The 15,327-nt window shown below is 39.1% G+C and overlaps 1 protein-coding gene across 12 annotated transcripts in view; it reads right to left on the bottom strand.

Annotated features, from left to right (window-relative positions):
- The window catches only part of Cdk12 (cyclin dependent kinase 12), an 81,649-nt gene that overhangs the window by 54,842 nt on the left and 11,480 nt on the right, over positions 1-15,327 (bottom strand). For all 12 annotated transcript variants that reach the window (XR_002387579.2, XR_002387581.2, XR_002387585.2 and 9 more), the window contains exon 2: positions 9,849-10,727. Coding sequence is in view for 3 of the 12 variants with exons in the window: in XM_021239910.2 (XP_021095569.1) it covers positions 9,849-10,727 (879 nt within the window). In the remaining 9 variants the exon portion in view is untranslated. The remainder of the gene's footprint in view (positions 1-9,848; positions 10,728-15,327) is intronic.

Raw genomic sequence — 15,327 nt, 5'->3', positions numbered from 1 at the left:
TTACCTAGTGACCAAGACGTGATAGATGCAGACAGGGTCTAACCTAAGCTAAGGAAGGAGATACCATCATTACTTGAATTATGTCAGTCATTACTTGAAGATTCAGTACCAGGAAATGCTGATGTACACCTTATCGGCATCAGTAGTTCCTGGTTTCCCATTTACACCTATACACAGGTTCACATGTGGTAATTAGGTTGCATACTTTTTTGTGTGTGTGGTACTGAGGCTCGAACTCAGTACCTTGTACTTGTGAGGCAGGTGTAGTGCCAATGAGCTAAATCCCCAGCCATACTTTTGCCATTTTTAAAAAAGGTTGCCAGAGTCCTGTCCAAATCTTAGAATCTGGTTGGTATCTTGGAACTTATAATAATGGGATTCATCTGTAGGTACAATGTACTTACAATAAGTCTTCACTTGTAGAACATAGAACTTATATATTTAATCATTTAAAAAGAAATTTAATTTCTTGATGGATAACTTTGAAGTTTTTTTTTTTGGTGGTTGTCTATGGGGACAGAACCCACAGACTTGCATGCTAGCCAAGTGCTACAGCACTGAGTTTCAACCCTAGCCCAAGTTTTTTTTTCCTGGTACCAGGAATCGAACTTAGGATCTTGTGCTTGCCAGGCAGGTGTGGTGCCACTGAGCTACATCCCTGGCCCCATTTTCAAGTTTTAATAGTATAAATTATTGTAAATATGATCACATTTCTCCTTACGCTTGAAGTAGTTTATTATTTCTTTTTATTTTTATTTTTTGGTACCGGGGATCGAACTCAGGTCCTTGCACTTGCGAAGCAGGCGGCAAAACCACTGAGCTAAATCCCCGGCCCCTGAGGTAGTTTATTTTAAAAGTTATTTCATTGATATTTACACACTTGTATTAAAAATTAAGAGATAAAAGCCTGTTCCTAGAGTCCCAGCTACTTGGGAGGCTGAGGCAGGAGGACACCAAGTTTGACACCAGCCTGTGCAACTTAGTGAGATCCTGTCTTAAAACAGTGTGAAGGCCCTGGATTCAATCCCCAGTTACTCCACCTGCCCCCCCTGCCCCCCCCCAAAAAAGGAGAAGCAAGCACTGTTCCAGTAAAATATGAAATCAAATCTGAATGCTCATATAGATCCTTTATTTTCTATAGAGAGCTTAATATTTTGTTTTGTTTTTGTTTTTTGTACCAGGGATCGAACTTAGGTCCTTGTGCTTGCGCAGCAGGCGGCGAAACCACTGAGCTAAATCCCTGGCCCCTAGAGAGCCTAATATTTTTAGAGAAAATATTTAAGAATACAGCTGGATGGGCCCGGGATTTAGCTCAGTGGTGCCGCTGCCTCCCTCACAAGCACAAGGTCCCTGAGTTGATTCCCCCTATCAAAAAAAAAAAAGAATACAGGCAACAATGAAGTCTGGTAAACCCCAGATAAAAAAACCAATAGAATTGGGTGTGGTGGGACACACCTATAATCCCAGTGCTGAGGAGGTTGAGGCAGGAGGCTCCCTGTAAGTTCAAGGTCAGTGCAAGCAACAGGAGTGCTAGGCCAGCCTAAACTACATGGTGAGACCCAGTCTCAAAAAAAAGCCATTGGGGCCGAGGATTTAGCTCAGTGGTTCTGCTGCCAGCCTTGCAAGCGCAAGGTCCAGTACCAAAAAAAAAAAAAAAAAAGCCATTAGAAAAATAGTGCTAAAGAAAAGATTTTGCCAGATGTGGTGGCATATGCCTATAATCTCAGCACCCTGGGAGGTTTGGAGATCTAGGCAGGAAGAGCCCAGCTTGGACAACTCAGCAACATCTTGCCTCAAAATAAAAAAGGGCTGGGCCGGGGATTTAGCTCAGTGGTTTTGCTGCCTGCTGCGCAAGGACCCAAGTTCGATCCCTGGTACCAAAAAAAAAGGGCTTAGAAGGCCAGGGATGCAGCTCAGTGGCACCATGCTTGCCTGGCAAGTGCAAGGTCCTCAGATCCATCCCTGGTACTGAAGGAAAAAAGGGTGGGGGGGCTTGTGATGAAGTTCAGGGCAAAGGTTCTGGGTTTAATTCTCTGTACCACAAAAATGAAAAAATAAATAAATAAATGCCTCGTGGTTAATGAAAATAGCTAAGAAAAAAAATAGCTAAGGAAAGTATACAGATGATCCCTTTAGAGCAGGAAGATTTCTATTAACAGCCATGTCATGAAGAAAATAAAGATGGGGCCAAGGATTTAGCTCAGTGATTCTGCCACCTGCCTCACAAGCACAAGGACCAGAGTTCGATCTCCGGTACAAAAAAAAAAAAACAAAGAGGGGTGGTTTGGCAACCTTTGCTTGTTGAGGCAAATGCTTGTTCAAGAATCGTAGACCACAAATGAAAAAGGGCTTTGAAATATCAACCAAGCTGACCTCTGCATTTGATACTCCTACCCAAAATAAATCAAAGTTAAATTTCATTATTTTCCCAAAAGGACCCCCCCCCTCCAATACCAGGGATTGAACTCAGGACCTTAGGCTTTTGAGGTAGGCTCGGTGCCACTGAGCTAAAGCCCGGCCCTTCAAAAGGACTCTTAACTGAAGAAGACAAATCTTCTATTATAAGCTTTATGTCATTTATGTGTCAACTATTTTTTCAACTACATGCTCACTATTATTTCAAGGAACCCTGACCCGGGCTCCTTCAGAAGTTTTATTTATTCAAGTAACCAATATTTACTGATTGCATCCTGTATTCTTTAAGATACTTTAGGCAATAAAAAGGATAAAGTAGAAAGGAACACTGTATGTTTCTTATGTAACTTTAACATGTCTTTCAGCAAAAGTTCTTTACATAAAAATTATTTTTCATTTCAAAGATAGGAAGAGCTGATGCATGGATATAGTAGCACCAAAAAGTAAAATAAAGAAAAAGAAAACATCTTCAATGTAAAATGAAAAATGAAATTGATAATGGAAGAAAATTTCATTTCCATTTTTCTACCTTTAAAAATTTAAATATGAAAGGGGCCGGGGATTTAGCTCAGTGGTTCCGGCGCCTGCGTTGCAAGTGCAAGGTCCCAAGTTCGATCATCCCCAGTACCAAAAAAAAAACGAAAAACCAAAAAATTTAAATATGAGGGCCGGGGATTTAGTTCAGTGGTTCAGCAGCCTGCCCCGAAAAGTGTAAGAGCCAGAGTTCGATCCGCGGTACCAAAAAAAAAAAAAATTTAAATATGAAAAAATCTGATACAAATCACACATTTAAACATAGTTACATTAGATGAAGAAATCAACATATATTTTCAGAATCAGAATTAAGGTGCACCAAATACAGTTTTGTTCACTTCATTTTCTCATACACACTCTTTTTGTTTTGGGGTTTTGTTTTGTTTTTTTTGAGATAGCATCTCAAGATGTAATACAGGCCAGCCTTGAACTCTCACTATAGACCCCAATTTGTAATCCTTCCGTCTCAGCCTCCTGAAAGCTGGTACCACAGACAAGCACTACTACAGCCTCTCTTTTTTTGGTAGTACTGGGGATTGAAACCAGGTCCTTGCTCTGAGCTGTATCTCCACTCCCCTTTGAAAAATTATTTTTGGGCCAGGGATTTAGCTCAGTAGTGTTGCATCTGCCTCGCAAGCGCCGGAACCACTGAGCTAAATCCCCGGCCCTTTATTTTAAATTATGAGACAAGGTCTTGTTACCTTGCCCAGGATATTCTTTCAATTTGTGATCCTTCTGCCTCAGTCACTACCACCCAAGGCTCATAAACTCTTAAAAGACAGTCCCCCCCACACATATTGAATGGTCTCAGTGTAGCTCCTACCCATTCTGGAAGACAGAATCCTTACATGCCTTCCATCACCAAAATCATTTCATCTACAGATACCCACACTTTGACCTGGGCATGGCGGCGCATACCTGTAATCCCAGCACTCTGGGAAGCTGAAGCAGGAGGATGACAAGTTCAAACTCAGCATAGGCAATTTAAGGAGACTGTCTCAAAATTAAAAGGTGTGGGAATGCAGCTCATGAGAAGGTCCTGCCTTGTTCAATCCCCGGTAACACATATACATAAAAGAAATCTATACACTAATCTGACACGGTATGTTCAGTAGTTACAAGTGGAATTGGTTAACTGAGTCAACATTTCAAAATCAAGATTCTTAGCCATACTGATCTATGATTCCAGCACTCTGGGATTCTGAGACAGGAGGAACACAATTTGCCCTAGGCTGGCTAACTTAGAGAGACCCTGTCTTTTTTTTTTTTGAGACAGGGTCTTGCTATGTAGTTCAGGCTGACCTTGAATTCATTATGTAGCCTATGCTGACCTTGAATTCATGGTGATCCTTCTGCCTCAGCCTCCCACATGATGGGAGTACAGGCATGCACCACACCTGGCTAGAGACTCCGCCTTAAAATAAGAAAGGTCTGAGGATGTAATATATCCAATGCTAAGGCCCTAGGTTTAGTCTCTATTACAGTGAAAGAGCACACTGTATACCTTAACCACACGTTTCTATATAAAAAAGTCCTTTTCCTCTCTTTTGCAGTTCTTAGGATGTAACAGAATTCATAAGTACCTATTACTATTAGAAAGAGTACTGTATTTGGAACTTTTCTTTAAAATCAGATTGGCTACTATGGCTGGCTCACCTGTCTGCTTGCCTTTCTTTCTTTTCTTTTCTTTTTTTGGTACTGGGGATCAAACTCAGGACCTTGCGCTTGCGAGGCAGGCGGAACCACTGAGCTAAATCTCTGGCCCTCTTCCTTTATTTCTTTTTCTGGTGGGAATGGAAGTTCATGCATGGTAGACAGATGCTCTACCACTGAGCTTCCTCCCCAGACATCAAGCCATTCTTTTAAAGCATTCTAGAGCTGGATGTGATGCTGTATTCCTATAGCTCTAGCTACTCTGGAAGCTGAGGCAGGAGGACCACAAATTTGAGGTTAGACAGGGCAATTAAGGATGACCCTAGCTCAAGATAAAAAAATAAAAAGGGCTGGAGATGTAGCTCAGTGGTATGCCATGCCTGGGTTCCATCGTAAACAAAAAAAGGTGGGGGTGGGGATGTAGCTCGGCAATAAAGGGCTTGCACTGCATGCACCATGCCTGTCAATCCCAGCACCACAGGCAAACAAACACCTCTCTTTTCTTCCATTTACTGCACCTGTTTAACCCTTTTACAGGACCACAGACCTCAGGGTTAAAATGAGCCAACATTCAAATTACTGATGGCATGTATAAAGTACCAGTTTTAAGAGTTGGGTGGGATGCAAGATCAGTGACACTTATTTCATGCTTCTAACGAAAAGTTTGTTACAGTAAATGCAACTTATCTCCCATAAAATAGGTCACTATCTCAACAGAAAAAACAGTAACACAAACACTGCTGTGACATGTTATTGCTAACTCATGTTTGGTGGTCTTGCCTACCTAGACCAATAAATGAAATAAATATTTTCCTATTTTTGCCTTCCATAAAATCAGATTCGTGATTCATAATCATTTCCATTTTCAAAATTCAAAGGACTCATTAAAATTAAAGCTTTTCTAATCTCAATGTGAATTATTTTCTCACTAGCAAATATTCTACAATATTGCAATCCTCCTGCCTCAGCCTCCTAAGTGCTGGGACTACAGGCGAGTACCACCAGGCCTGGCTGGGTAATTAAAAATTTTTAAAAAGCAGCCCTTTTCAAAATCTAGTTTGAAACCAGGTGTGGTGATACACACCTGTAGTCCCAGCACTCGGAAGGCTCAGGCAGGAGGACTGCCACAAGTTCAAGGCCTGCCTGGTCTACATAGTGAGTTCAAGGCCAGCGAGACTCTGTCTCAAAAAAAAAAAAGAAATCTAGTTTGAACTCTAGATCTGAAACAACCATCACCAAACAACCCAGCTATAAGATACTTTGAATCCAGGCACGGTGGTACATGCCTATAATCCAGCATCCTTGGAGGCTGAGGCAGGATTATAATTTCAAGCACAGCCCGGGAAATTTGGTAACTTAGGAAGATGCTGCCTCAAAATAAAAAATTAAAAAAGGGATGGGGAATGTAGCTCAGGGCAAAGGTCCTGGGTTCAATCATCAATACTGGCAAAAGAACCAACACTTTTGGAAAGCCAGGCAGGTGCTTCCCAGCTACCTGGAAGGTATGGCAGAAGGGTGTTAAGGCCAGTCAGGCAACACAGTAAGATCTCATTTCAAAAAGAAGAGAAAACATTTTAGAGACTGCTGTCGCTATTTAAATATTATCAACATTATGTTATTGCTACGACTATTAATATTACGTTATTAACTCAATATTAAATTTTTCAGGGTGGTGAAGATACGGTGATTATGTAGGAAAGACATGCAAAATATTAGAAATATCACCATATCTGCATTGAAAACAAAGTTGGGACAGGGCCCACCTATAATTCTGGCTACTTGGGAGGCTGACTATGAATTCTATGCCAGCCTGGACAATTTAAGGAGACCCTGTCTTAAAAGGACTGGGAGGGCTGAGTGTTAAAGAGTACCTGCCTAGAATGTGCAAGGTCCTGAGTTTAGTCCTCAATACAAATAAAATAAATAAAAGAGCTAGGGATATAGCTAAGAAGTAGAGTTGACTGCTTAGTATGCCCAAAGTTCTGGGTTAAATCCCCAGCACCACAAAAACAACAAACAAACAAACAAACAAACCCAAAATACACACGTGGCAAAATGTTAACAATCAGTCAAACATGGGGCAAACCTGTAATCTCAGCACTAGGGAGAGTGAGACAAGAGGACCTCAAATTCAAGGCCAGCCTGGACTACATGGGGAGACCCTATCTCAACCTCCCCTCCTCCACCAAAGTTAATTAACTGGAGAACCTAATGTAGTACAGTATACAGGAATGTTAATATTATTCCATTAATTTTTCTATAATATTAAATTTTTCAAAATAAAAACATACCTGATATCCCAGCACTTGGGAGGCTGAGCCAGGAGGCTTGCCATGAGTTTGAGGCCAGCCTAGACTACATAGTGAGTTTAAGGCTAGCCTGATCAAGGTACCTACCACTCCCTGCCTGTACCCCTTCCCTGGCTACTTGAGGACATTGCATTTACCAGATTTGGTCATTTTCATTGAAATGGTTTCCAGTTTTCTTCCCAAATGCCATTGGTCTTTTCTTTTTAAGGAAAACATGATGACTTTTATATTATAAACTTGAATTTATAAAATGTTAGTAAATTATTTTCAATGCTTGAGTGCATATTCAAAGCTCGAAGGCCAGAGCAGAGTCAGCTGTAGCATTTACTTTCATATTGTGCACTAACAAGATGCTATATCATTTTGTCTTCTGTCCAAAGTCTCCTGACTTTCACTGTGATTTAACCAAAATTTTGCTCTTCCATAATCTTACTCTGAAATGGAGGAGTTTGTGTGCCTTAGATTTAGGGAAATTGTGTTGTTAAATAGGGTAATACAGGGCTAAAAGAGTGTGTAAGTGTATATAGATTCCCCCATCTGTATTAAAATTATAGAGTTGAGTTTTACTAAGAGTGCAATTGCAAACCTTACCTGCATAGGAAAATAGTTCAATGCCATTTTCCATCTTTTTATTTTCACTTACTGCTGCCAGGTGCAATTTTAAGTGTTCTTTGCTGGGGTAACTAAGTATATCTTTATTAGTGGCCTCTAGTCTCAATGTGAGAAGAAACTGTCATGTTTTGTGGTAAAATAATTTAGGAATCCAGTTAAAGTGAAACTTTTTATCACCCCAAGTACCTATAGTACACTTATTTTTGAGCCAAATACAGTAAGTACTTTTACTTGATAGCTTACGCTACTCTGAACAGTATAAGTGGCCATTCCTAGCTTGTTTGTGCCTGAAATGGTTTACATATTTTCCAGTTAAAGAGTAAGTTACAGTATTGCACCATTAAGTTATTTATTAGCCCTAACTGTGTTTGGTTTTAGACAAAGTTAACCCTTTTTTCCTTTTTCCTTGAGGTGGCAGGTAGGAAAAGCATCTGACTCTGGTATCAGTGTTAGAGAATGATCCTAAGTGTTCCTACCTTTGAGTTAGCTATTTCATTTGACATGGTAGGAGGTACCTTTGATTCTTACTCTGACATAGGGAAGGTGCTTTTGGACATTTCCGGCTGAGATAGGCAGGATGCCTGCCTGTCCTTTGATGGTTTAGAGAGCCCTGTTATCACATGGCCAAATAATGATGCTTTTCTTCTCAGTGCTCTTGTTAAGTGGACAATAGGCAGGCTGATTCAGTGTAATTATCTCAACTGTTCACCTGAAAAAATTCATGGGATGCCTTGTACATGCATCCCTAAGTTTTAAGAAATGGTGATAGTTGTCATACCCATTAATTTATTTTAACTTCTTCCTAAGCCTCTCAGCTTTGTATCTGTTCTCAGGGTTATAACTGCATGTTACTATCATCTGCAAAAAGGTACCAAAAATCCATAAATAAATACGAAATACATTTATACGTACATAAATTCCTTTTGTAAACCAGTCTTTGACAGTTTAGGCTTCATTTATAGAACTGTTCTCGTTCTTTGGACTGAACTAAGTTGTCATGGACTGACTGGTTATCCAATTACCAATTTTTCTTTTTGTCCATACTGCTGAGACTTTTGTGTACAGATGCAGTGTTTTGGCTTAGATTTAGTTTCATCAGAAAAAGAATGGGCCTGTGACTGTAAAAGTATGGCTGACAGTGGTAGCTTCTCAACTTCTGAAGGAAACCTAAGGGCTTTGGGAGAAAAGCATTTTTATGTGTTTTTGTTTTTGTTTTTTGGTTATGGTGCTATTCTTAAGGTTAACTTTGAATATGTGACACACACTCCTAAGTACCTTTAAGGAATATTAGTAAGTAATAGTTAAAATGTTTACATTGAGCACTAGAACATATTTGACTGTTTTCTACTTCATGTGAAATACGCAGGGATTTAATGCACAGATGTACTTTAATGTTTAGGGTCAGAAGAAGACAGAAGTGGGTTTCAAAGTGAATGTGAACTGGTCCAGAAAGAAGTGCTATAGCTTTCCATCGCACTTGAAGTAACTTAATGATGTATATGAAAAAAAAAAAGGCTTTTTTTTAACTGTGGTTGTATATGTCCAAAGTCTTATGATTTTACTCATTTATAATTTTTTAAAAAATGTTTTGAAGTAGATTTGATTTTTACTTCCTTTCAAAGATTAATTTTACCCAAGCATATTAAGAGAAAAAATTCACACATTTAAAATAGATAAAGTTTAAGAAGTATTTTTTTCTTCCCATATCCTACTTATTTAAAAAGGGTGTACTGACAATATGTAACTTCTGAATAAAAGTTAAAAAAAAAAAAAAAAAAAAAAAGGCTAGCCTGAGCTACATAGTGCAACTCTTGTCTCAAAAAAATCAAAATAAAAACACAGCCAGGCATGGTTCGACATGCCTGTAATCCCAGCACTTCGGAAGCTGAAGCCAGTAAGACTGTTACAAATTCAAGACTAGCCTGAACTACACAGCAAGACTGTTTCAAAAAAAATAAATAAGTAAATACGTAAATAAGGAGACAATAGTTAAAATTAAAGCTAGCCTTATCAATAAATAAACATGATACAATGGGTTGTCTAGGCCTCAAATTCTAATTCTTTCTTCCTAAGTAATGTCATGAATGTGGTCTTTTTCACTTAAAAGCAAAGATCAACATCAAAGGCACTTCCTATTCATAAGAGCATTTTGGAAAGACATGCATTAAAGTAGTTTGACAAAGTTTAAAAACAGAAAATAGCTGCGCAAGAGCAAGGACCCAAGTTCAATCCCCAGTACCAAAAAAACCCCCAAAAACCAAATAAAAACAGAAAATACACTTAGATCAAGAGGGTTAATTTTTTCTAGTTAACTATGAGACTTACCTATCTATGTCATCGTCTCCAAGTAACAAGGGTGGGAGAGGCAGAGGAGGCAACGTTGAAGTTTTCAGGTGTGGAATAGCAGCTGTTACAGATACTTGAGTCTTCACAGAAATCTGTACAGGGGGCTGAGAATTTGCCTGAGAGGATAGAGTAGATGTCCTTGGGTGAGTAGAAGGGGGCAAAGCTGAAGTACTGGGAGCAGGAACCTGACTGAATGCTGGTTGGGGAGGAGGCAGAGGTGGTTGCTGTGGAACAGCTGGTAGTGGAGGTAAAGGTGGTAATGGGGGTGTCTGAGGGGGAGGGGTGGTAGTTGGTAAAGGGGGTGAAGTAACTGTGGGGAGAGGTGGAGGGGTCTCCTTTTCTGGTATCTCTGGCTCCTTTGGAGCAACAATCTCCTCTTTCAGTGTTATGGGTTTAGAGTCTTTTGTTCCCTGTACTTTCAAATCTTTCATAATAGGGTGCTTCTCAGAGTTCTCATCCAACTTTACTTTCCCTGTATCTAAAGAATTTTTGACCTCTGTGTTTGAATGTGTTACATTCAGCAGTTCAGTATCTGGGGAACATTTTTCCAATTTTACACTTTTGGGTAACTTTTTAGACTCCAAGCCTGAATCCTTAGCCTCCACTGAACTATTCTCTTTTTTAGGCAAAAATATAGGTGACCCCTTGGACTCCTTTCCATCCATTTTTGCTGCTGCTGCAGCAGCAGCTCTTTCCTTCTTTTTTCTACTGAGTTCAGCTCCCAGGCTGGAATTCAATGGAAGTCTGACAGGTGAGATACTGGAATGACGACTGCGTGACCCGGATCTCTTCTTTTTACTATGGGAAGATGAGTGTCTTGAATATGCAGGACTTCTACTTCTGGACTTCATGGATTTCCTAGTGGAAGAATAGAAAGTTTAAAATGGATAGACTACTACAACATATGGAGGAAAATAATCAGCAAACAATCTATAGAATACTGTAACTTTAAACCCATTTTTGAGTAATTTATCAATCCAAAAATAATTAGCTGGGCATGGTGGTGCATGCCTGTAATCCCAGCTGGCACTCTGGGAGGCTCAGGCAGGAAGTTCCACAAGTTCAAACCCAGCCTGGGCAACTTAGTGACTTAGGAGATCCTGTCTCAAAAAATAAAATAAAGCTGGATGTGCAGACATACACCTGTACACCAGCACTTGGGAGGGCGAGTCAGGATTGCTGTGATTTGAGGCCAGCCTAGGCTACATAATGAGTTCAGGACCAGCCCTAACTACATAGTGAGACTTTGTCTCAAAAAAATAAAATTAAATTAAAATTAAAAATAAAAGGAGCCGGGGGAGGAGGCACATGCCTGTAATCCCAGCACTTGGGAGGCTGGGGCAGGAGGACTGCTGCTAGTTTGAGGCCAGCCTGGGCTACATAGTGAGTTCAAGGCCAGTCTGAACTACACAGTGAGACCCTGTCTCCCAAAATAAATAAATAAATAAATAAAATAATAATAAAATAAAAGAGGTTGGGGGTAGCTCAGTGTGAAGGCCTTGGGCTTAATCCCCAGTACCAAAACAAAACAAAACCCTCAAAACAAAGGGGGTCTAAGGAGGCCTGGCTAAATATAATGGACAGGATTCTTGAATAGAAAATAGGTAAAAACTAAGTAATCTGAATAAATCATTGGACTTCAGTTAATAATTATGTATCAGTATCAGTTCACTAATTCGAACAAATGGCTGGTCCTATATGCCTATAATTCCAGGTACTCAGAAGGCTAAGGCAGGCGGATCACAAGTTCAAGGCCAACCTGGATGACCTAGCAAGATTCTGTCTCAAAATAAAATGAAATTAAAAATTAAAAGAACTGGAGATATAGCTTAGTGGCAGAGTGCTTGCTTAGCATGCCCTATACCCTGGGTTAAATGCTGGGAGAGAGAGGGAGGGAGGGGGAGGGAGAGGGGGAGGGAGGGGGGGGGGGAGGTGTGCCACACTAATATAGGATGTTAACCGTAAGAGAAATTAGGTGCAGGAATACATCAGAACTCTTAGTACTACTTTTGTTTTGTTTTGGTACCGGGGATTGAACTCAGGACCTTGCGCTTGCGCTGCAAGCGCCGGAACCACTGAGCTAAATCCCCACCCTCTCAGTACTACTTTTGTAATTTTTCTGTAAATCTAAAACTATCCTAAAAAAATAAAGTTCAGTAAATACAGATTAGAAAGAACTAAATTCTGCATGAAAACACATTTTAATCATATACAGTCAAAATTATCTACTACTAATTTAATTGAAAGACGATGAACCAATATTCTTTCCCATGTTGGAAAACTAATAGCCACATTCACAATCCTTAATTTCAGAATTTTGGTTTTAATCTTTGATACAGTAAAAAGATCATTAAAAAAGACATACTCTATAGTAAAGGTGGGTTATCAATTAGAAAGTTAAAGGTTACTTTTACCAAACCCTAACTTTTTAAACTAGAGAGCTATTTAATAGGCAGATCCTAGAAAAATATGTTGCTCCTTAGTCTTAATTTTTAAAAAGTTGTGCCATGGTGGACAAATCCCCAGTATATGAAAGTATCTACAAGAATGCAAGTAAGAAAATGTTTTACCAAAATAATTACAAGTTTTCAAAATATGACACCTCCTGGTCCTTTTAATATAAAATAACTTTCCATCACGTTTTTAGGAACTCATAGGCAAGGTATTACTGTAGGTCCAATTAATTTTCTTCATAAGGGAGGACTGGGAAATAAAATCTGGACATCTATGGGGTAGATTATTCTAACTTGAAACCCCATCTCTTTTAATTTCTTTTACATTTTACGAACACTTACCCTGCTTAAGCCCCAAGTGAGGCAAAACCAAAAAACAAGCCCAAAAATGTGACAAAAAAAGAGATGACTGTACAAAACATAATTTGTCAATTACTGTAAAACAAATTGTTCCTATTCAAGTTTATCACAATTTCCCTTTATCTCTGATCATTAAGACTGATATGAATCAAAATATTTCAAAACAAAAAGCATTAAAGCCAGGCCTGGTGGCACATGCTTGTGGAGGCTGAGGCAGGAGGATCACTAGGAGTTAAAAGAAGCCAGTCTTGGCTAGTGAAGTCAAGGACAGCCTAAACTACATAGTGAGACCATATCTCAAAAACAGTAACAACAAGGGCTGTGCCTGCCAGGCAAGCTCAAGATCTTGAATCCATCCCTGGTACCAGGGAAAAAACAACAGAAGAAACAGTAACAATCCAACCAAACAACAAAAAAAAACCCCATCAACATATATGTGTAAGGGAAACGACTCCTGTGGTAGCCATACTACACTGTTTTGGGAAGTTTACTCCGAAAATTAGACATATAAAATTATTATTGGAGAGATGGGGATTTAGCTCAGTGGCATAGTGCCTGCCTCGCAAGCACAGGTCCTGAGTTCAATCCCTGGTACTAAAAAAAAAAAAAAGAAAAGAAAAAGATTATTGGAATTAATAGTATTGAAAAACAACAAACACATGAACATGATGATGTAAGATACTGAAAGTAGTTAATAGTATTACCAAATATCCACTCACCCCTAAGAAAACTAATACATCTCATAAATATTTGGCTGAAATTATTCTCTGCTTAAATTATAGCTGAAATGGGCCGGGGATTTAGCTCAGTGGTTTTGCTGCCTGCTGCGCAAGTGCAAGGACCCGAGTTCGATCCCTGACACCAAAAAACAAAAAAACAAATAAATTATAGCTGAAATGAAACATCTCTATCCCAGAGTAAATGCCTAAAATCCTAAACGCTAAGTAATGCTAGCCTACCATGCACTACCAAGTATTGCTTCGTCTTTCAGCATGACCCAATCTTCCAAAGGAACTCTGCTACAAACCCTTCAAGTTTAAACAGAAGCTTGTTGTAAATAGGATATTTGGGTGGTCATCTACTTGTGGTATTTCTAATGATATAAAAAAGGGGGAGAGGAGATAAGAAATATGTAAATACAGGCAGCAATAAGTAATTTGTCTACTAAAACACATGCACTTTTCCCCCTGAACTGTAAGGTATCACACAGTTGGAATGAAACTGTTACCATTAATCATTGCTAATTTGGTATATGTAGACACTGCATTTGTGCCAAAGCATTTTCAGTCTTTTATTTTTATTTATATTTATTTATTTATTTAAGTTTTTTGAGACAGGGTCTTGCTATGTAGTTCAGACTGGCGTTGAACTATGTAGTCAGGCTGGCCTCAAACTTGTGGTGAGCCTCCTGGCTCAGCCTGCTGAATGTTGGGATTACAGCGGTGCACCACTGCACCCAGCTCCAGTCTTTAAAAATGATAGTGTTTCAATGTCCTCTAAGGAAAAAAAAAAAAGAATACTATAGATGGGATCTTTACGTTCCTCTCACTACAAAATGCTTGTACTTACTGTCAAGAATTCCAACAAATGAGGAAAGATATGCAATGTACACATATAATCATATAGTGCTCTATATAAGCAAATAAAAATGTCCACATATCTCTGGGAATTTATGTACCATTCATATTTGCATCTTCAACCACCACATTGTGTCTCCAATTTCTTCTATATTTATTTTTGCTACTGTTGCACTGGTTTCAATTAGAGAGTAGTGGTTCCTAAACACACATAAGAGAACTTCAGGTATGCTATTTTCTCTAAGAATTCAAAAGGAATTACTGCCAAAAACCAGTCCTTAACTGATATTTGCTTTAGTGGTTTAGCCTTCTCTATTCCTACACCCTCGGACAATAAAAAGTCTTCGAAATGCCTTAATGGAAATACTCTCTCAAAAATATTCTGAGAATACTTCTTAGACTTCCTTTAAAAACTATGCAATTTTGCTGGGCATGGTAACACAAGCCTGTAATCCCAGCACTCAGAGGCGGTGGCATGAGGATCACCTGGTGTTCAAGGCCAGCCTGGGCTACATACTGAGTTCAAAGCCAGCCCGAATTACCTTGTCTCAAAAAAAAAAGATAAAAATTACTATGCTGGCCCAGGGATTTAGCTCAGTGGTTCTGCTGCCTCCCTTGCAAGCGCAAGGTCCGGAGTTCAATCCCCAGTACCAAAAAAACAACAAAAGAACTACCATGCAATTTTACAAAAGGTACACTTAAGGCTTATGCATTTCACTGTATATAATTTTACCCTTCAGCCCTCCAAAAAAATTGGACACTAGAAAATAGGATACATGCTAAAATATTTAAAATATACTGACTGGAACTTAATTTGAGACAAATCGAGATGAACTGATGGAGAGAGCAATAGATGTGTGATAAAATACACGGCAAATATTAATTGTAGAATCTAGGTGTAAGATACATAGCTGTTGACTTAATTCTTTCAACCTGTGTTTGAAAAATTTTTATGGTAAAATGGGGAGAAAATATAAAGGAACCTCAGCCCTCGACAGATAGGAGCTTTGCAGTTCAACAAATTCATGCTAGTTTTTGAAGAATTATAATTTTGTCAACAAAAAGTAT

This window comes from Heterocephalus glaber, unplaced genomic scaffold (assembly GCF_053883595.1).
Source record: "Heterocephalus glaber isolate CG9 unplaced genomic scaffold, H.glaber_assembly_v1.0 deba00001773, whole genome shotgun sequence".
NCBI lineage: Eukaryota > Metazoa > Chordata > Mammalia > Rodentia > Bathyergidae > Heterocephalus > Heterocephalus glaber.
The sequence above is the reverse complement of the archived record's forward strand: the minus strand, read 5'-3'. Positions and strand labels throughout refer to the sequence as shown.